The sequence below is a fragment of the Macaca nemestrina genome, chromosome 18 (assembly GCF_043159975.1).
Source record: "Macaca nemestrina isolate mMacNem1 chromosome 18, mMacNem.hap1, whole genome shotgun sequence".
NCBI lineage: Eukaryota > Metazoa > Chordata > Mammalia > Primates > Cercopithecidae > Macaca > Macaca nemestrina.
This window is the reverse complement of record NC_092142.1, coordinates 67,366,113-67,388,816: the sequence shown is the minus strand read 5'-3', so window position 1 is coordinate 67,388,816 and position 22,704 is coordinate 67,366,113. Positions and strand designations below refer to the sequence as shown.

Here is a 22,704-nt window from a genome sequence, read left to right as displayed (position 1 = left end):
GGATTAGCTCCAGAGGAGCCCTGGGATGGGTGCCAGCTTGGCTCAGACAAAAGTCATGTTCTTAGAGTTCAGGCAAGTCAGCCTTTGCACAAGACACCCTGTCTTGGGGCAGGAATTTGCCGTACAAATCCCAAACCCATGACAGTAAGAATGTCACCCCATGCTTCACATATGCATTATGCTCTGAACCCAAGGCAACTGTGACCATGCTTTCTTCAATCTTTATTGAGCAAATATATAGCCAAGGTTATTCCCTTATCTGTGAGTGGGTGAAGAATGGTCAGAAAGGGAGACTGCCTCACTGTTCACCAATTCCAAAACCTAAGAATAAGAAGCCCATGGGGTATGTCAAGCTAGCAGGTTTTTCTGGGCCCAGGATGACAGTGTCCGGGGGCATCACAAAACAGTTGTACAATCCAGTGCAGCCGTCCTGCTCATACAGTAAGATCCATTAGGCCAGAGCAGGCCTAACTTGGGTGGAGAACCCAGCCTGAGCACCAGAATTAGTTGCTTCCACTTGTGCAGCCTGCTGAAGAGCCCAACTCAGGTTGAAGCAGCTTTCCTCCCAGTCGTCACTGATCTCCACAGGGAGAAAACGGAAGTCCCCACAAGTACCAAGCTCTTCCTGAGACTGCAGCCACCACACCTCGGGGAAGGGGAGGCTGGCAGGAGAGGAGTACACTGTCCTGGTGACCCACACCAAGGCGGCTCCAAGTGTAAACAAAGCCTGGTGCCAGGGACAGAAGGGGATGCAGTCTGATGTGAGGTTTTCAGAAAAAGTGAAATGACCTCTTCTAGCACCAGGGTGGGTTTGCTTGGGTCTGCGCAGCAGTCCCTCACCCTTCCCTTACGGAGAGGTTATTTGATGACTTGGGCCCTTGAGATGTTCTCCAAGCCACTGACAGCTGAGAGAATTCAGGTGATCCACCTGAATTTCAGAAGTTTCAGTCCTCTTAAGAGTTCATAACAGAAACCCAGAGATTTACTGTCAGCTAGAACAAAGATGCAAGGTCTCAAGTAAAATAAAGGATTATCCTTCAAAACAGCCATATTAACAGACTTCTGACTTATGAATTTGTTCATCTGTCCTGAGCCAAGTGCTTATAACATGATCTATCTATATGCTAAAGTGTAACAGGTACGTGAGTAAAAAAATCTGTAAGGTTCATTGTTGCAGGTAAGACTCAATAGAAGATTGTGCTAAACAGCATAAAATCTGTGGTCAGAGTCTGACCCGATACCACAGACATTCCTGAGCCCAGAGGGACTCAGTTTTGGGTACTCTGAATTTTAAATACAATCAGCCTATTGCATCCTGTAGATGAAGAGACACTCATGCTTCGTTAGAACTGGTGTTCTGGACTAAATATCAATAAATAAGGAACTATAACTCTCTCCCCAGGGAAGAATTTTGAGCTAGAGGAAGAAACGGTAGCATTTCAGGCCTTTAAAGTCAGGTGTTGGACCTGGTCAGAGGAAAACTTCCCATAGAGCAGCCCCTCTATAGGGACTCCTAGTTCAAATCTCAAATACCAAATTCAGAAGTCACCAGCCCTATCAACCTAGTATTCTCTCTTCCCCACTGCACCTTGCCAAGTAAATATCTGTAAGAGCTGCCTCTACCTATCAGGAGTAAAACTAAATGACCATGCCCCTGTTCCCCAATCTTCCCCCCACCCTCTGAAGCCTCCACCTTGAGGTTGGCCCAGATCCTGAGTCTCCTATAGCTTACCAAGAAGAGTGAGCACTGGCCCTGAGCCCCGTTATATGATGTGGGTCAAAAGGCTCCTTTAATTCAGGAGAGTTGGGCCCATAGAGTCTTGTTACCAGGATTTCGCTGTGTGGCCAGCCTTCCAGGCCTAGGAAAGCCACCTCTGACCTCTAGTCAGTTTTCATCTCATCCTTTTTCTCTTCGGTTACATCAAGCTCAGTCAGGACACAAAAGCAAAGGTGCTGGATGCCTCTGGTGATAGCAGCTGAATGAAAATAGAGCAAGCACAGGATTTAGTAAGTATCTAGCTACAGCCCTAACCTGAACACAAGGCTGACTGGTAACATCTATGGCTCCCTCCCCACCTGCCCCTTGAGTACTCTATATCGGGCTTTGCCCCTGTCTCCCAACAAGCCTCATCATCCTCTGCCCCATTCCCAGCCAGAGTCTGATGCATGACTTCTTCCCAGGTGATTTGTGTTGTCAGAAGGTAATGTTTTAGCCCCAAAATAGGACACGAAAATTAGAACTAAAGTGATCATGTCAAAATCAAAAGGGAAGTCGTCGACAGCTGGGTCTAAGCAAATTCTGAGTATGGGGAAGCTATTAGCCACCCCCCCACCTCTGCATGCGCATGCACACACAGCCGCCAGTGAGTAATGGGGCGCAGAGAAGCTCACCCAGGACATTCCGAATAAACAGTGGCCTCTGCGACTCCGGCAGGTAAACACCCATGAAGTAGAAAGGGACTCCAGAAAGGGCAATCGCGATGCCAATGAGGGAATTAATGGTGTCAGTGAAGAGGGGCACTATCACCAGAAACACGGAGCATATGCAGAACACGATGGGGAAAAACACGCTCAGCTGAAATAGAAGGGGTGAGATACTAAGTAACGTGGGGAGAGGAAACAGCTCATGGGCAAAAAGCCACCTGAGGGAGATGGCCCACCCCTCCTAGTCTGCCCAGAGCTGCTGACCTTGAGAGGCCGGGGCCTTTCGGGCTCCTTCCAGCGGAGGTAGAGCTGTCCAACAACAGACAGGCCCACGAAGAACCAGTAGCTGAAGCTGAAGTAGTTGATGAGCTGGAAAACGTCCTCCACGATGAGGTAGATGAGCGTCATGGTGCACTGTGGGAAAGCAGTGGGGAGACAGGTGAGCATCGTCACCACCTGTACCCCCAGGAGACTCCCCCACCCAGCAGTCAGTACTAGATCTGATGCCACTTCACCAGATTACCTCCAGCTCTTTTCATTGACCCCTTGGCATCAGATAGGTCCATCCTTGATGTACCCTGAGGTACATTAACCCTCAGGGTAGCAGCTTTCCCTCTTCTGTTGCAGCCATTCCTGCACGCAGTGCCTTCCCCTTGTTGCAAGCACTTTAGAAAAAGGCAGACGCTGAGGCCTTCCTCACTTCAGTGCACCAACCTTAACATGGATTACACAGTGTCCTAGAGAAGGCTCAGACCTGGGTCCCAACTACCTGGCATACAAATGGGGGAAACGCCTTCAGAACCATCTCACTGTCCTGGGGCCTGAGAAATGCTAACTAGCAAAATGGATCCCTACCTATCTGGACTAAATAATGTCAATAAATAATGGAATGTAACTCTCTCCCCATGGACAAATTTTGAGCCACAGGAAGAACTGGTAGCATTTCAGGCCTCTGAAGTCAGGTGTTGGACCTGGAAACTAGCAAAATGGATCCATCCAGACATATAACAGCATTAGCATCTGGAACAAAAGAATCCTAGAAGACAAGGATCAGGGCCTAGAGTCCTGGGACAAGGTCAAATGTGTTTAAATTTCAATAATCTTTTCATTACAAATTATCAACAAAGGATTTAAAACAAAATAGCTCATTCTATGGAGATAAGGGAGAACCCTGTATTAAGAAGAGAAGGCTGGGCATGGTGGCTCGTGCCTATAATCCCAGCACTTTGGGAGACCGAAGTGGCAGCTCACTGGAGCCCAGGAGCTCAAGACCAGCCTGGGCAAATAGTGAGACCTCATCTCTACAAAAAATAAATTAACCAGGCTTAGTGGTATGTGCCTGTAGTCAGATAACTTCCTAAATTTATAAATTCAATGCTGACCCTGTCAAAATATCAAGAGGATTTTTCTATTATTTTGATGAATTGATAGAAAAGTTCATCAAGACAAATAAACGAATGTGAGAATTGCTAGGAAAATTCTAAGGGTGGGGGACTAAAGAAGTACGCTTGGTCCCTCTTTAGTTTTCAGATAGTCAGTATGAAGCTAAACTAAGGAGGCTTGGCACTGATGGGGAGGATGAGTTGAGATGGCACATTTAAGGGGCAGACAGTAATAACTGGCACATATTAAGGACCCTAAAAAATTAGCTATTATTACTTCTCTATGATAGAAGTTTGAAAACTGTGGAAAAATGGATTGTTCAGTAAACAATATTGGTGTAGCTGGCTGCCATTTGAGAAAAAATTAAGTGAATCCCCACCTTTCTCAATACTATGCTATAATATAAATTCCAGATTAATCCAAAATTTAAACTTAGTAAAACTATAAAAGAACTAAATGACAACAAAAAATGACCTGTTTTTCAAATCTTAGAGCAAGACCTTTCTCAGGGTCCCTCTTATTTAACAACTTAGCACAAATCAGAAGGAGCAATGCACAGATCCGCCCAAGCCCCGTGGTCCCGGCAAAACTTACATTGAACAATAAAGCAGGGATAGGTGTAAAACGCTCAATGTGGATCATGGACAGAAGGTCTGGGAGATGGCCCTCCCGGGAGCCCACGAAGAACAACCTAGAAGGATGAGAAATGTGTCAGCGGGATCCTTTTACTCCTTTTACTCAGCGATACAACCACACTCCTCACTCAGACAAACTCAGCTCAGAGCCCCCCAGGAAAGCAGGACGCAGCCTCCCAGGAGCATCCCAGGTCCTTGGTGCATCACCAGTCCCACCTCCCCGCTCCCTGCTTCCTTACAGACTTTGCCTCCCTCTTCATCCCCGGGCACCTCACCACTACCCAGATGCCCCATCCACCATTGTCCACTGACCAACCGCCCAAGGCCCTCAGCTATGAAACCCACCATCACCCAGACACCCCCTCTTCTCTCAGCCACAGATACCTCACCAACATCCAATAGATGCCTCACCCTGCTGTCACCCACTAACAGACTCACCCAATCCATGCCACAGATTCATAGCTAACATAATGGCTTTTGAAGGGCAGCCAGATTTCTGTTCATGCCTTACATATATTTTCCCTGAGCTGATGTATGATACGCCAAGGCAAGACTGAGGGTCAAAGAGAAAACCCAGGCTGCCTTTCTACACCTAAAGAGCTCCACCAACTGGGAAAAAGACTGGCACAGTGGCCGGGCATGGGGGCTTACACCTGTAATCCCAGCACTCAGAGGCTGAGGCAGGCAGATCACCTGAGGTCGGGAGTTTGAGACCAGCCTGACCAACATGGAGAAACCCCATCTCTACTAAAAATACAAAATTAGCCAGGAGAGGCCAGGCGCGGTGGCTCATGCCTATAATCCCAGCACTCTGAGAGGCCGAGGTGGGCAGATCACCTGAGGTCAGAAGTTCAAGACCAGTCTGGCCATGGTGAAACCCCGTCTCTACTAAAAATATAAAAAATTAGCCGGGCGTGGTGGTACACGCCTGTAATCCCAGCTACTCAGGAGGCTGAGGCAGGAGAATTGCTTGAACTCAGGAGGCAGAGGTTGCAGTGAGCCGAGATCGCACCGTTGTGCTCCAGCCTGGGCAACAAGAGCGAAACTCTGTCTCAAAAAAAAAAAAAAAAAAATTAGCTAGGTGTGGTAGCACATGCCTGTAATCCCAGCTACTCAGGAGGCTGAGGCGAGAATCACTTTAATCCGGGAGGCGGAGGTTGCAGTGAGCCGAGATTACACCATTGGACTCCAGCCTGGGCAACAAGAGCTAAACTCTGTCTCAAAAACAAACAAAAAAAGACTGGCACAGAAATGAACTGCCCCTCAGCATGGTCAGCATCACCTTGGAGTACACGACACTCACTCGCTAGGCTAGAGGCTTGTGCCAAAACGCTTTGCAAGAGAAGAGATGCAAAGAAGAGTTTCCAGAAGCAAGTTGGTAGGTGGAGAAAACAAGCATGTGCAAAGGCAAAATGTGTGGAGGCATGAAAGAGCGTGGCCTTTTTGGAGGTTGATGTAGAATGCCTAGAGCCTCAGGACAAGCTGTGTGAGAAGAGGGTGCTGGGAAGAATCTGCATGCAAGGCCACACTGTGGAGTCTGAACAAACACAGAGTCAGCTGTGGCTTTGAGGTAAGGGCCTGACAGGATTTGACACCAGTCTGGAGGGCAAACTAGAGGAGGGGAGGCTAGGGTGTCAGGGAAAGGCTAGACAAGAAGTCCATCTATCAAAACGAGGCTGAGCAAAGGGAAGATGACACTACTTTTCTTTTTTTTTTTTTTTTTTTTTTTTTTTTTTTTTTTTTGAGGCGGAGTCTCGCTCTGTCGCCCAGGCTGGAGTGCAGTGGCGCGATCTCGGCTCACTGCAAGCTCCGCCTCCCGGGTTCCCACCATTCTCCTGCCTCAGCCTCCCGAGTAGCTGGGACTACAGGCGCCGCCACCACGCCCGGCTAATTTTTTTGTATTTTTAGTGGAGACGGGGTTTCATTGTGTTAGCCAGGATGGTCTCGATCTCCTGACCTCGTGATCCGCCCGTCTCGGCCTCCCAAAGTGCTGGGATTACAGGCTTGAGCCACCGTGCCCGGCCTCTTTTTTTTTTGAGTCAGAGTCTCGCTCTGTCGCCCAGGCTGGAGTGCAATGGTACAATCTCAGCTCACTGCAACCTCCGCCTCCTGGGTTCAAGCAATTCTCCTGCCTCAGCCTCCCGAGTGGCTGGGACTACAAGCACATGCCACCATGCCCAGCTAATTTTTTTTTGTATTTTTAGTAGAGACAGGGTTTCACCATATTGGTCAGGCTGGTCTCGAACTCCTGACCTCAGGTGATCTTCCCACCTCAGCCTCCCAAAGTGCTGGGATTACAGGCGTGAGCCCTGTGCCCAGCTGGACACTATGTTCTTTTATAAGGCCTTGACTTCTCTAATTCTTCGGCTGCCCCAGGGAGGCACAATACATGGACTGGTGTGTGAAAACCAGTAAAAAGAATGAACAGGACAAAACTCTTTTATTTTTCATCCTTCTCTGTGTTCATGTGGCAAATATTTATTGGATGACTATTATACCCCCGGCCCTGGGGACAACACCAGTTATAGGGTGAGTGGAAGAGAAATCAGGATACTTTCTTCTCAGGTATTTTATGTCATAGAAGCCATGGAGATCGTTTCAAAATTGGCAAGTGGTCAGCATCACTTGCTTCAGAGGTCCAATAGGATGAGGACTACAGACAGGCTAAGAAAGAGATAGCCTTAATAAGAATAGTTTTCAGGTAGTAGAAGCCAAACTGTAACAGGTAGGAAAATGAATGAAAGTTGAAGCACAGACTGCTGTCTCACAAGTGCATCCAGGGCCAGGCATGGTGGCGCACGCCTTTAATCCCAGCTACTCAGGAGGCTAAGGTGGGAAGATCACTTGAGACCAGGAGTTTGAGACCAGCCTGGGCAACATAGTGAGACCCCAATCTCTCAAAAAAAAATTAATTTAAAAACAAAAAGAAGTACATCCAGTAAGTGGGAAGAGGGCAGATGTGAAATGCTATTTTGTGACTCACCTAAGTGGAGAGGAGAGAAGCTCATGGAGAGCTGGTCTCCAAGTGAGCACCCACCAAAGAGAAGGGCCAACTGATGAAGCAAACTGCTGAAGAGGGGAAGCGCTGGAACCCTGAGCCCAGGTAGGGTCTGCCAGGAAAGGCACACCTGCTCCTTCCTCTGCAACAACAGGAAGGACCAGCGCGCTTACTGATGTCTGCACAGACAGGAGATCAGGAGACCTGATGGCCTCGGCATTTTCTGGGAAGTGAGGGGAAAAGTCTTTCTGTACACAGCACCAATACCTGGTACACAGCAAGTGGTATTATGATTTACTGAAGAAATAAATCCCGGGGCTACAGCATAACCCACAAGGAGCCTAGAATCTGGTCCCTGCCTGAGTCACCACTCCAAGCTGTTGCCTTTCTCCCCTATACCTTTCATCAATCTGTCCTCATCTCAGATGGAAACATGAGCTACCAGTACATAAACATGAGCTACCAGCACATAAAACATGAGCTACCAGCACATAAACATGAGCTACCAGCACACAAAATATGAGCTACCAGCACATAAACATGAGCTATCAGCACATAACATGAGCTATCAGCACACAATCTGTCCTCATCTCAGATGGAAACATGAGCTACCAGCACACAGATGTGCTACTTGCACAAAGGCAAGTACATGCCCACATATCAAACACACACAAACACACACACACAAACACACACACACACACACACACACACACACACACCCCGTATGCCCATGAGAAGAAGGGAAAAAAGAACTCTTACCCCAAAGCCCCAGAGAATGAAATATTGTGGTCTACTATCAGTGACACAGAGACACAGTACCTTGATGAAGCAAAGATGGATGCATTGAGGCCCCCAAAGCAGGACAGGGCAACAGCAATGGGGATGGTCCAGCTGAACATGCCAAACGTCTGGTCAGCAAATGTCTGGGGGCAGGGCACAGAAGAGGCACTTAAACAGGACAGGGTTTCATAATCCTCCTGCATCTACGATCTCGGAACAAATGCAGTCACTGCTCAGCAGCCCACCCTCTGGCCTAGACTCATGACCTCATCCTGCAGAGCTGAGGAGAGTGCAGTAAGAGAGACTGAACTGTGCAGGGTGGCCCAGCATCATGAGATGATGAACAAATGGGGATCCCAAGAGACTCACCACAGCCACAGCATCACTGCTAAGGACATCTGAAATGTTCAGCACTGTGTAATAGGCCACATTTGTCAGGATGTAGATGAGCGTCACAATTGGCATAGAAATCCCAATGGCCAAGGGCAAATTTCTGTCAGGACAAGTGAGAAAGGACTACCTAGAACCAACTTCTCCTTGGGAACAAAGTTTATCAAGTCTCCACTAGGATTTTCCTAACATTTCACAGTTCACTGGCCTCTGAGTCTTTGAGGTAGGGTCACCTTCCCCTTGACCCTGGGCTCTTTCTACTGAAAAAGAGAGCTTTCTCTGTGAAGATAGCTCATGATCAATATTTGATCTTTGTCACAGTAGGGCCAGTGGGTCCCACTGGGTTTCATAATCGTCCTGCATCTATGATCTCAGAGGAACAGTGCAAGGAACAGTGTCTTGGGGACTAGATGCCAGGCTGGGGACCCAGCTGGCCAGAATAAGTTTTGGTTCTGTGGGCTGTAGTGTCAGCACTACAGTGCAAGGTCTAATTCCTTTGCCCCAGCTGGGCCTGCTGCTCCCCACTGAAGGTTCAAGGTCCTAATTCCTTAGCCCCAGCTCGGCCTGCTGCTCCCCACTGAAGGGCCTCTCCTCTAGGAAGGACCCTATGTATCCTCCAGTGTGAACATAAGGACAGGGAGCCGAAGGCTTTCCCACCTTCACTCACTCCCATTCTAGCCCTCAGCCCCTCCTAGCTGGAGAAGGGGGAGTAGGGAGAAGAGGGGAGGAGAGTCGGAGGGAGGAGGAGAAGGATGAGGGCAGCCACGCCCACTATCAGCAGGAGTTCCAGCCAAGCTGGGGAGTGAGAGTGTGATCCCGCCTTTACCTTTCTGGGTTTTTGATTTCTTCTGTTACAAAATTAAGGGTGTCCCAACCTGAGTAAGAGAAGAGGGCAGAGTAGAGGGCAAGAGAAAGGTTTCCCATGTCCCAGGAGGAACCCTCAAAGGCGTCCTGAAAGTGCTCAGAGTGTCCTGTGGGGGCAAAGGCAGGTGAGGGGTTCAGAGAGAAGGAACAGGCCAAAGAAGAAAGGAGGAGATGGGAGGTGTAAGAGAAAGATACGAAAGGAGAATAGGGAAGAGGAAGGGAAGATGAAAAAAAGGAGGAATGGGGAGGAACAAGAAAGAAGAAACAAGAAGGTAGGGGAAAGAAAAAAAAAAAAAAACATAATTTAACACCAAAAGATCAGCAACCACTAGCTCCCTACACTTTACCACACCACCCACTTCCTCAGGAAAGCTCCATTCCTCTAATAAAACTAGACAATAAAAAACCAAAGACATTCCTGGCTGCCCTCTGATGTGACAATACTTCTTCCAAAACCCTAAAGAATTTCCATTTCCTGCAAGTGATCTCACAGCAAGCCCCAGCTCTTCTACCTATTTATGTCAAGAACCCCGTTTCACAGGAAGAAGTCATTTTTTATCGAAAATTAGACCTTCCTGTGAACTACCTCTCCTGGGCCAGACTACTGCAGAATTTGGTCAAATGGGTTTATCAGCCTCATGGGAAGGACTCTCTGCTGCTCTACTTGCGGTGGCTATGGTTGCATGGGGGAGATCACATGCTATAGAGGAACTGAGACCTTATCTTTCACTAGGCCTGGGCCACCCCTACCCTTTGGGGAGAAGTGGCCCAGGCCCAGACGCCTGTCATTCTCCTCAGAGGTCTCAGAGACTGCAGACACAAAAGCCCAGGGGACAGCACCCAGCTACCCAGGACAGAGACCCTCTGGACACACTGGGGTTTTTAACAAGACCCAGACTTCTAAGGAACCCCATTGTCATACCCTGAAGAAAGCCTAGACCCAGCTCTCATGTGGTAAAATGAGCTGGTTATGCAGCAAGAGAAGAGAAAATAGAAACCCCTGTCCTCAGGGGTGTCCATCCTCATACACAGCAGTGGTTCCCTAAGGAACAGATCTTCAGGGGAGGATTACTCAAAATGCAATTTGACCCCAGGATGCTCCCGAGCCTCCAGGAACATCCACGTGGCTAGCTCTACTAACTTAATAAAAGTACACAGGCTAGACCAGCAGCCCGAGAATCAACAAAGGCAATTCTGTTTTTCTTTTTCTTTTTTTTTTGAGATGGAGTTTTGCTCTTGTTGCCCAGGCTGGAGTGCAATGGCAAGATCTCGGCTCACTGCAACCTCCGCCTCCCGGGGTTCAAATGATTCTCCTGCCTCAGCTTCCCAAGTATCTGGGATTACAGGCATCTGCCACCACGCCCAGCTAATTTTTTGTATTTTTAGTAGAGACAGGGTTTCTCCATGTTGGCGAGGCTGGTCTCGAACTCCTGACCTCAGGTGATCCACCTGCCTCAGCCTCCCGGCCTCCCAGAGTGCTGAGATTACAGGCGTGAGCCACCGCAGCCAGCCCAACAAGGGCAATTCTTTTTTTTTTTTTTTTTTTGAGACTGAGTCTTTTTTTTTTTTTTTTTTTTTTTTTTTTTTTTTTTGAGACGGAGTCTCACGCTGTTGCCCAGGCTGGAGTGCAGTGGCGCGATCTCGGCTCACTGCAATCGCCGCCTCCCGGGTTCCCGCCATTCTCCTGCCTCAGCCTCCTGAGTAGCTGGGACTACAGGCGCCCGCCACCGCGCCCGGCTAATTTTTTGTATTTTTAGTAGAGACGGGGTTTCACTGTGGTCTCGATCTCCTGACCTTGTGATCCGCCCGCCTCGGCCTCCCAAAGTGCTGGGATTACAGGCTTGAGCCACCGCGCCCGGCCGAGACTGAGTCTTGCTCTGTCACCCAGGCTGGAGGACAGTGGCACAATCTTGGCTTACTGCAACTTCCACCTCCTGGTTTCAAGCCATTCTCCTCCCTCAGCCTCCCTAACTAGCTGGGATTACAGGCGCGCACCACCACGCCCGGCTAATGTTTTTATTTTTAGTAGGGATGGGGTTTCTCCATGTTGGCCAGGCCAAGGGCAACTCCTCACCCGCTGATTCACCCGCCTTAGCCTCCCAAAGTGCTGGGATTACAGGCGTGAGCCACCGCGCCCGGCCAAGGGCAATTCTTTTTTTTTTTTTTTTTTTTTTTTTTTTTTGAGACGGAGTCTCGCTCTGTCACCCAGGCTGGAGTGCAGTGGCCAGATCTCAGCTCACTGCAAGCTCCGCCTCCCGGGTTCACGCCATTCTCCTGCCTCAGCCTCCCGAGTAGCTGGGACTACAGGCGCCCGCCACCTCGCCCAGCTAGTTTTTTGTATTTTTTTAGTAGAGATGGGGTTTCACCGTATTAACCAGGATGGTCTCGATCTCCCGACCTCGTGATCCGCCCGTCTCGGCCTCCCAAAGTGCTGGGATTACAGGCTTGAGCCACCGCGCCCGGCCAAAGGGCAATTCTTAAATGCACAGCTTCTTAGACTCCAAACCAACCAGAATGTGATCCAATAGATTTGAGATTAGGGTCTCAGCTCCCCAGGTGATTGTAAACAGCCGGGGAGCTGTGTACAATCACTAGGACTGATGACCTAGAGAACTAGGCTGTGAGATGATTGAGATATCTGTGGCTAAATACACCTCAAGACCTCTCCAGGGCTCATGAGATCTTGGTAGGCCTATTACCCTCACTGCCAGTCCTCTCTGATCCAGGAACGAAAAGCTTTCTAAAGCCAACATGCAGGAAAGACACTGCCAATTTCACATTTTAATATTTTTCTGAGAGCTGACTTGGGGAGGGATTGTTGAATACAAGTTCAGATGAAAAGTAAAGGCTGCAAAATAACCACCCATTTCCATACCCCACTTTCAACTCCATATCCCCTGCCACCTGTCTCAAGGAGGGCCCAGTCTTCCTGCTTGTAGCTTGGCAGTCACAGACCACAAATAGGAGCCACTGTATCCCCACAGATCACTTTTATGACCCAATCATGACCCAAGCTTCAGTAGCTCCTAGGCCCTTGGCTGGCTTCCTGCAATGCTCCCAGCCTCCACCAAAGGAAACCAGCCCTGAGGGAGAGGCTGACTCATGTCCACTTGGCCAAGCCAGCCTGGCCCAGAAAGCCCAGAAAGAAATCTACTCCCATCTCTTGCACTCACTGACACATGCTAGCATGTACATAGAAACAGCTGAGCAGTGAAGCTAACAGAGTCCCCATGTCCTCCTCAGGGAATCCAGAGGAACTCTTGGTGGTACCGCCCCTTCCCACCACTTACCCTGGCACAGTTTAACAAGGCCCATGACAATGATGGCAATGAGCGCTACGACCTTGGCGTAAGTGAACGTGTCCTGCACACGTGTGCCCCACTTGACATAGGCACAGTTCACAAATGTCAGCAGGCCTAGGAGGAAAACCACAAAGTCACTGGTAGGCTTGAGTTGAGGGCACAGGGACCCAACCCCTCTTTACAGAGAGCACCACTTTCTGCCCTTCCTGCCTAAGGCAGAGGGACCAATAGACCAGTCAGAACAAGGTGAACTGGCAAGCGAGGGGACACCCTGCACCCGCCCCAGCTGACAGCACACAGGCACGTCCATCACTACTGGCACTCAAGGATACGAAGGCATGCGCGAATACATAGTTATGCATCCTGATGGCCAGCACCATTTCTGGGAATCCCCCCCAGGCCCAGGGATGGGTGATTTCACCCACTCTTTCCCACCCAGACTCCCAAGGTTGCAAACCACAGGAGACATAAGACCTCTTCATGGCCAAAAGAAACACATCAGTAAGTGAGGTAAATTTGAATGCAGATGGCAGGTTACCTAAGAAATTAGAGAGACAGTGTTTTGCATGTAAGTGTAAAAATGAGGCCAGGTGCAGTGGCTCACACCTATAATCCCAGCACTTTGGGAAACTGAGGTAGATGGATCCTGTGAGCCCAGGAGTTAGAGACCAGCCTGGGCAACATGGAGAAACCCTGTCACTACAAAAAATACAAAAATTAGCTGGGTGTAGTGGTGCACACCTGTAGTCCCAGCTACTCAGGAGGCTGAGGCGGGAGGGTCGCCTGAGCCTAGGAGGTTGAGGCTGCAGTGAGCTGTGCACTCCAGCCTGGATGACAGAGTAAGACCCTGTCTCAAAAAAAAATAATAAAAAAAAAAAGAAAGAAAGAAAGAAAAAAAGTCTGTTATATGCCTGAAAATTTCACATACACCTCTGCATCAATTCTCATGACTCCAAAATACAGATATTCCTATTCCCATTTTATGGATGAGGAAACTGAGGCTGAGAGAAGCTAACTACCATTTCTAAGTTCACATTCCCAAGCCCACTGATGACTTCCACCCTCATTCCTACCCATACCTCCCAATTCTCAATGAAGTCCATGGAGAAGCGCACCCACTAGGGTACTCCCTAGGCTTAAGTTCTAGCTCCTCACACACCTCAGTGACATCTGGGCCCTGTGCTCAGGGCCCTGGCACTTTGCTCCTGCTAAACAATGACTGCTCTGATCCATAGGGAGGACATAAGAGCAATATCCAGCAGGAAGGAACGCAGTGACATCTGTAAGTACTGCCTCTAGCATCCAAAAATAGAACTTTTATGTGCACCTCAAATCTTATTACAAAATCTTTTGGGCCCATCTCTAGGCCAACTCCACTTACTCCTACCCACTTTGCACTCTCTCCTTCAGCCAGACTCTCTCTCTTATTCGTACCAGACATACACATAAAAAGAAACGTCCTCCCCTCCTCTTCCTGCCATAGCTAACAGCAACTCCCACTTTCAAGGTCTAGTTCAGCCCCCGCTTCCTCTTCCTCTGTAAAACCTTCTCTAAATACACCAGCCAGCCCCTCTCTGAGCTCTTTGTCTCCTGAACCACATGGCATTCCTGCTTCTTAGCACAGCTTAGTGTCTATGCTATCGTCACGTAGACACCTGTCTCAAATCTCTCCCTCAGGTGACTGGGTCATGCTTCTCCCAAGATCACAAATTCTCAGAAGGCAACAGCAGTATATCACTTTATTTTCTTTCTTCCTCCTTTTTTTTTTTTTTTTTTTTTTTTTTTTTTGAGACAGGGTCTTGCTTTGTCACCCAGGCTGGAATGGGCACAATCACAGCTCACTGCAGTCTCGATCTCCAGGGCTCAAGTGACCCTCAGCCTCCTATTAGCTGGGACCACAGGTGCACACAACCACACCCAGCTAATTAAAAAAACAAAAATTAGGCCGGGCGCGGTGGCTCAAGCCTGTAATCCCAGCACTTTGGGAGGCCGAGATGGGCGGATCACGAGGTCAGGAGATCGAGACCATCCTGGCTAACAGGTGAAACCCCGTCTCTACTAAGAAATACAAAAAATAGCCGGGCGAGGTGGCAGCGCCTGTAGTCCCAGCTACTCGGGAGGCTGAGGCAGGAGAATGGCGTAAACCCAGGAGGCGGAGCTTGCAGTGAGCTGAGATCCGGCCACTGCACTCCAGCCTGGGCTACAGAGCGAGACTCCGTCTCAAAAAAAAAAAAAAAAATTAGAGACAGGGCTCTCGCTATGTTCCCCAGGCTGGTCTGGAACTCCTGGGCTCAAGCAGTCTTCCTGCCTCAGCCTCCCAAAGTATTAGGATTACAGGCATGAGCCACTGTTGTTTTCTTAAGCTCATCACCAAGCAAAGAGGGGTACTGATAAACTCTGGTTGGAACCAAGGTGGTAAGATTTTCACTCTAACTTCCAATTCCCTGGGGCAAGGCAAATTGTCAGAAAGTTGGATATTCTTCCATTCAAATGGAGAGAAGTACCTACGGCCAGCCTGTGAAAATGAACACAGGTGGCAGGTGGCAGGCTCGATGGCTTCAAAGAGCTTTCACTCAGTACACTGGGAAGTAACACAGGTGCTTACTAGTCAATCATGATGTGGAAGTAGGGGGACAGTGGTCAAATGGGAGGGGAGAAAAAGCCCAAAGAAATGCATGCTGCTGGCAGCTCTTCCCAGGCCCCTACCCTGATGATCAAAGGTATCGGTATGGGGTTAAGCCTCAATCAGCTAACATACGGATTACCTAGTTAATAGGCATCAGTAATCCATAGGCCCCTGTACAGTACAGTAGCCATGTTTTGAAGTACCTGCCCAGCTCCTTCTTGGGAATTGCTCCCCCTTCCCTATCATGACTGATGGAGCCAGACACTGGACCCAAGTTGACTCTGTTATATTGCCTCTCCCAGAAACACAGAATTGGAATACCAAGAAACTGAATCTAATAGTAATGGACAGAAGGGTCAGGAGCTACAGCAAGTCAAAGTCACATACAAGCCCTTAGTAACAAAGGGACAGAAACCATAAGTAAGTAGAGGAAGGAAGCAGGACCACAAAAAGAAGCAGAAGTGGGAGGGCATGCAGCTTAGACAAAAAGACTGACGGGGTCGGGGCAGCGTTGCACACCTGGAGTCCCAACTGTGTGGGAGGCTGAGGTGGGAGAACTGCTGAACCCAGGAGTCCGGGCCTATAGTGCACTGTAATAGCATCTGTGAATAGTCACTGCACTCCAGCCAGGGCAACAGAGTGAGAACTTGTCTCTAAAAAAAAAAAAAAAAACAAAAAAAGAAAGACAAGAAAACACACAGAAGACAGAGACAGAGGGGTGAGAGATAAGAGACAAGGAGGCAGAGACAGAGAGAAGAGGACAAAAGGAGAAAGACACAAAAAGGTAGAAATACAGATGGAGAAAGAGACTGACAGTATCCTGGCAGTGCTAACTGTGCTTCTTGTTTGCAGCTCCAAGGGGAAGAGAAGCTGATGCACTCCTCAGACCCACTAACAGGCAGTGGGTCTCACTTCTGATCCTTCTCCTTCCCTCTATCTTGCCGTAAATGTCCTACAGGTTTGGTCTCTCTGCACACAGGTAAATATTACACACAGTGGAAATTCAACAACTATGTGCTAAACTAATGAATGAAGGCAGCTGTTTGTGGAAATGCCTGCAGAGTCCATTCCAGTAGACCAGCTGGAAGGATACAAAAGCACCTGGTGAGAGTGGCTTCTCTGGGGAGAAAGACTAAAGCTGTGGAGAGGGAGGGAGACTTTTTCCACTGTGTGCCCTTATGACTGGTTTACCATGAACATACGCCTCTTTCTAGATAAAAATAAAAATAGTTCGTGCTCACTTCAGCAGCACATATACTAAAATTGGAATGATGCAAAGATTAGCATGGCCCCTGAAAAATTTTAAAAGAATTTGTTTAAAAATAAAAATTGTTCATTAGCAACAATGTAGCACCAGAAGGCAGAGCCAGGGCAGTGTGAAGCTAGGAGGCACCTAGAGCACAGAATTTAAGGAGGCACTCATTCTCAGGGGACCACATGCAGGAACCTGAGAGTGAGAACGCCCTTCAACGCTGGCCCAAGGCATCTCGCTTGCCTCACCCTATTCTCAGCCCTGCCAGAGAACAGAGAGCTCCTAGAACAGTCTGTCAAGCAGAAGCCAAGTCCCTTGACTGTTCTCCTGTTTCTAATTAAGAAACAAAATTTCACCATCTGATCCTTGCTCCTTTATTGCTTCCTAGAACTCCCAGCCCCTCTAGCCTTACCATAAACTATCAGAGTTCAAACAAAGTCAACAGCTGGGCCTTAAAGCCAGATGCTAAGATTCAGCTACCACAATTAAAACCTTCCCTCTGCTCCTGATCTCATTTCCTTGCTGGACAGGCCTGCACCAATGAGCGTGGGACCCACATGAGGGTCTTCAAGGCTCTCTAGGAGCTTATTGCTGAGAAAGGAGAACTCAAATGGCAGATCCAGACTGAAAGCCAAAGCAGAAACAAATCTCCAAAGTCTCTGTGGCACAGATGGCTAGTTATCTTCCTCTATCTGTTCTTCCCTTTTTCCTTCGTAATAGAAATTTTAGCTGAAGTCATGTCTGTCCAAAATAAAGCTGACGTGTCCTAGCCTCTCCTGCAGGTAGGCATGGCTGTGCAACCAGGTTTTCTCCCGGGATGTACGCAAACATTTCATATAAGACCTCAGAAAGTGTCTTTAAATGAGGGAGGCAGTGTCTTTGTCCTTCCTGTCAGTTACAATGCAGACATGACAGCTAGAGCTTCAGTAACCATCCTGGACCATCCTGGACCACCGGCTAGAAGTCACAGGCTGAGGATGGCAGAGCAGGAAGACAGAAGGAATGAACCTGACTGCCTGAAGAACTGAAGTCATCCAACCCACACTGCCTCCTTTTAACATGTGAGAGAAACAAACATCAACATGTTTGAGCCATGCTGCTAAAGGTTTTCTGTTGTCTGAAACCCAAGTTAATAGTGAATAACATATGCACCCTCTGGCAGAACTGTGCCTTTCATACTCTCTTTCTGATGAGGAGATGGCCTGGCAATCTGAAGCTGTACTCCCAGCTACGCTGACAGTAGTCACAACTCTCTTTTCCCACAGGCAACAGAAAGCGGAGGGAAACCTTCCAATTCCTCCCAGACAGGCTGAGTGTTATAAAGGGGCATTCAAGGACAAAGGATTGCAACCCTAAACAAAAAATAATTTTAAAAATGTGGAAGAAAGGCCAGGCGCGGTGGCTCATGTCTGTAATCCCAGCACTTTGGGAGGCCAAGGCGGGTACATCACAAGGTCAAGAGTTCGAGACTAGCCTGGCCAGTATGGTGAAACCCCGTCTCTACTAAAAATACACAATAATTAGCTGGACATAGTGGCGTGTGCTAATTAGTCCCAGCTAATCGGCAGACTAAGGCAGAAGAATCGCTTGAACCCAGGTGGCAGAGGTTGCAGTGAGCCAAGATCACGCCACTGGACTCCAGCCTGGGCAACAGAGTGAGACTCCGTCTAAAAAAAGAAAAAATGTGGAAGGAAGAAAGGCAGGGTAGGGAGGGGACAACTACAAGACATTCAGGAGTGAAATGTTCTCCAACACTCTAGGGAAGGTAAACCCTTCCAAATGGGGATCCCAGAATCAGTAGCTACCTCCTGGGATGTATATAAATATGTAATGTATGTATCTTTTTTAAAAGTATTCTTGCCCGGCGCAGTGGCTCATGCCTGTAATCCCAGCACTTTGGGAGGCTGAGGCGGGCAGATCAACGAGGTTAGGAGATCGAGACCATCCTGGCTAACACGGTGAAACCCCATCTCTATTAAAAATACAAAAAATTAGCCGGGTGTAGTGGTTGGCACCTGTAGTCCCAGCTACTTGGGAGGCTGAGGCAGGAGAATGGCGTGAACCCGGGAGGCAGAGATGGCAGTGAGCAGAGATCATGCCACATAACTCCAGCCTGGTCAACAGTGCCAGACTCCGTCTCAAAAAAAAGTAAAATAATACAAATAAATAAAAGTATCCTTGTTTTTTTGTGTGGTTTTTTGTTTTATTTTGTTTTTTAAGAGACGAGTTCTTGCTATGTTGCCCAGGCTGGTCAGGAACTCCTGGGCTCAAGTGATCCTTCTGCCTTGGCCTCCCAAACTGCTGAGATTACAGGCATGAGCCACTGAGCCTGGCCAGTGTCTTTGTTTTTTTTTTTTTTTTTTTTTTGAGACGGAGTCTCGCTCTGTCACCCAGGCTGGAGTGCAGTGGCCGGATCTCAGCTCACTGCAAGCTCCGCCTCCCGGGTTCACGCCATTCTCCTGCCTCAGCCTCCAGAGTAGCTGGGACTACAGGCGCCTGCCACCTCGCCCGGCTAAGTTTTTGTATTTTTAGTAGAGACGGGGTTTCACTGTGTTAGCCAGGATGGTCTCGATCTCCTGACCTCGTGATCCGCCCGTCTCGGCCTCCCAAAGTGCTGGGATTACAGGCTTGAGCCACCGCGCCCGGCCGTGTCTTTGTTTTTAATTATACAAATACATTTAGTCTCATTATGAAGACATTCAAACTATATATATAGGGTTGGAGTCTTGAAGCAACTATGATCAAGACCCAGTCCTCCCTAGGTCCGTTATCACTCTCAGAACATGAAAGCTGTCTGTCCATAGCAACTAGCCAAAATGAGGAGTGTATCCTTTCTACTGAGAACTCTGACCAGGCCTGGGTCCAAGACAGCAAGAAACCATGGAAACAATGGATACTCAGGGATCATACAGTGTTTCTTCTTCCCTCCAGTCTCATCCTTCCCAGTCTCCCTCCTTCTCTTCCTCCTGCTCACTGTCACCCTTGCCAAACAAACCCCGCTGAGCTTTGATGCTGCTGTGTCAGCAATGAACTACTTCCATGTTGAAATCTTCAAAGCAAATACTTTCCATTGATGTGTATGAGCCTACACAAGAGGGAGGATCCTGAGGTCAAAGCCCACAAAGATAAATGGGCTGAGAATACCTAAGCCAGAAACATCACCCTTCTGCAGCCAAATCAAGTACTCATAATACTTGGCACCTGGGTTACTGTGAATCCTGCTGGTCACCTAGGCAAAGAGGAGACCCTGTGTACCTACCTCAAGAACGAATATTTCTCCCCATTCGTCCCACAAGTGAGTATAAGCCCCTAAACTTCCTGAGTTCAGTCAGCAGCCTGCGGCCCTGCCTCACCACATTCCAAAACCCCAGAACACATATGAACAGAGTACACCCTTAAGACAGAGTTTCTCAACCTCAGCACTATTGACATTTTAGGCCAGGTAAGTCTTTATTGTGAGAAGCTGTTCTATGCATGGCGGTATGTTCAGCAGCCCCCGTGACCTCTGTCATTAGAAGCAAAAAGCACCTCCTCCCAGGAGCTGTGACAACCAAGTGTCTCCAGATATTGCTAAATGTCTCCTGGAAGACAAACTTCCCTCTGGCTGAGAACCACTGTTCTAGGATAATTAGTAGGTAAAATAAAATAGCCTGAAATCCGCAAAAAGTTGCTTGGATCTCCTTGCCAGTATAACCTGGGAATGGGATGGGGTACAGCCAGAAAGCCAGGATCTGAAAGTGCAGTGCCTTCAGGGGCCAGGAAACTAACACGAGTGAGCAAAGGCAAGAAAGTCTGGGTATAATACAAGAAGTGGAGGACTACAGTGGATTGGGGAGTCCATACTCCTTTAAAAGGAGCCATAGCCGGCCGGGCGCAGTGGCTCACACCTGTAATCCCAGCACTTTGGGAGGCTGAGGCAGGCGGATCACGAGGTCAGGAGATAGAGACCATCCTGGCTAACATGGTGAAACCCCATCTCTACTAAAAATACAAAAAATTAGCCGGACGTGGTGGCGGGCACCTGTTGTCCCAGCTACTCGGGAGGCTGAGGCAGGAGAATGGCATGAACCTGGGAGGCGGAGCTTGCAGTGAGCCAAGATGGTGCCACTGCACTCCAGCCTGGGTGGCAGAGCAAGACTCCATCTCAAAAAAAAAGAAAGGCCGGGCGCGGTGGCTCACGCCTGTAATCCCAGCACTTTGGGAGGCCGAGACGGGCGGATCACAAGGTCAGGAGATCGAGACCACGGTGAAACCCCGTCTCTACTAAAAATACAAAAAATTAGCCGGGCGCGGTTGTGGGCGCCTGTAGTCCCAGCTACTCGGGAGGCTGAGGCAGGAGAATGGCGTGAACCCGGGAGGCAGAGCTTGCAGTGAGCCGAGATCGCGCCACTGCACTCCAGCCTGGGCGACAGAGCGAGACTCCGTCTCAAAAAAAAAAAAAAAAAGAAAGAAAAAGGAGCCACAGCTCTCCACAGCGGCTCACACCTGTAATCCCAACACTTGTAGAGGCTGAGGCGGGAGCATCACTTGAGCCAGGAGTTTGAGACCAGCCTGGGCAACATAGGGATACTCCTTTTAAATAAACAAAAACAAAAACAAAAACAAAATTTTTTAAAGGAGCTACAACTACTCAAATCCAGCTCATTGTATCAGGCAGGAATTTGGGTCCAACAATGCCAGAACTTTTGATTTTTCAAGAGAAAAGGCAAGTCCTGATTTTAAATTGTTGGCAAATAATTCAAAATTATTTACAACACCACAAACCAAACAGATCTATCTCTGGGGCCCAAGTCTGGCTCACAGGCCACCAGCTTACAGCCTCTGCCCTAGAGTTGGTTATATACAGACTTCCTGGGCCCTCCCTTCTAGGATGGAACTTTTAAGTGTCTAGAATGGCGTGGCTATAACTTGTTTAGGCAGTCTCCCAACCAACGAGCCGGACCCCTCTCATGCCTCAATTTCAAGACTAACTTAATTCTCCTATCCTATCGAAGTCTAACCCTAGATTCAGTGCAGACCTTTGGTTTTTTCCCCCTAAATAACCTAATTGGTTTTGTGCAATTTATGTCTTCTGAAACCATGTTGTTCCCACTGCTGCCTTTACTCAAGGAAACTCTCTCAGCATATCCTAGCTCTGTAGAAAGCCTGATACTGCAACCTAAGTTCCAAGAAGGTAAGTAAGCTGAACCCTAAAGCCTACCCTTGTCGGAAGAGGATATGGTTTTATGACTTGGCCATTACTATGGCAAGCAAGTTCTTGCCCTCAGGCCTGGATTCTGGAAAAGCCAGTGCTTCTAGGAGAGAAAGCTTGCAGGAATTCAGATCCCCAGGAATCTAGATGAAAGTACACATTGAATGAAACAGGCTGGCCTGCCCGACTTACAGGCTCACACTTATGATCCCAGCACTCTGGGAGGCCAAGGTGGGCAGATCACTTGAGCTCAGGAATTTGAGACCAGTGTGGCCAATATGGTGAAACCCCCTCTCTACTAAAAATATAAAAATTAGCCAGGAGCTCGCACCTGTAATCCCAGCTACTTGGGAGGCTGAGGCAGAAGAATCACTTGAACCTGGGAGGCGGAGGTGGCAGTGAGCCAAGATTGAGCCACTGCCCTCCAGCCTGGGCAACAAAGCAAGACTCTGTCTCAAAAAATAAAAATAAAAGAGGAAATTGAGGTAGCAATTAGTTAACTCCCCAAGATCAACAGTTGGTCAATGATAAAGCTGGCCGGGCGCGGTGGCTCAAGCCTGTAATCCCAGCACTTTGGGAGGCCGAGACGGGCGGATCACGAGGTCAGGAGATCGAGACCATCCTGGCTAACACGGTGAAACCCCGTCTCTACTAAAAAATACAAAAAACTAGCCGGGTGAGGTGGCGGGCGCCTGTAGTCCCAGCTACACAGGAGGCTGAGGCAGGAGAATGGCGTGAACCCGGGAGGCGGAGCTTGCAGTGAGCTGAGATCCGGCCACAGCACTCCAGCCTGGGTGACAGAGCGAGACTCCGTCTCAAAAAAAAAAAAAAAAAAAAAAAATGATAAAGCTGAAAA

At 48.6% G+C, this 22,704-nt stretch overlaps 1 protein-coding gene and 1 non-coding gene across 13 annotated transcripts in view; one reads left to right on the top strand and one right to left on the bottom strand.

Moving 5' to 3' along the window:
* Window positions 1–199: 199 nt before the first annotated feature.
* Window positions 200–22,704, bottom strand: part of LOC105491380 (solute carrier family 7 member 6) — a 39,962-nt gene continuing 17,457 nt past the window's right edge. For all 12 annotated transcript variants that reach the window (XM_071084794.1, XM_011757738.3, XM_071084798.1 and 9 more), the window contains 8 exons: window positions 12,768–12,893; window positions 9,440–9,584; window positions 8,593–8,716; window positions 8,263–8,366; window positions 4,402–4,498; window positions 2,689–2,838; window positions 2,392–2,575; window positions 200–1,976 (listed from right to left, as the gene is read on the bottom strand). In XM_071084794.1, the coding sequence (XP_070940895.1) occupies window positions 1,882–1,976; window positions 2,392–2,575; window positions 2,689–2,838; window positions 4,402–4,498; window positions 8,263–8,366; window positions 8,593–8,716; window positions 9,440–9,584; window positions 12,768–12,893 (1,025 nt within the window). In that variant the 3' untranslated portion in view covers window positions 200–1,881. The remainder of the gene's footprint in view (window positions 1,977–2,391; window positions 2,576–2,688; window positions 2,839–4,401; window positions 4,499–8,262; window positions 8,367–8,592; window positions 8,717–9,439; window positions 9,585–12,767; window positions 12,894–22,704) is intronic.
* Window positions 16,639–16,742, top strand: LOC112428310 (U6 spliceosomal RNA). The gene has a single exon (XR_003020347.1). It is a non-coding gene; the product is annotated as a U6 spliceosomal RNA (small nuclear RNA).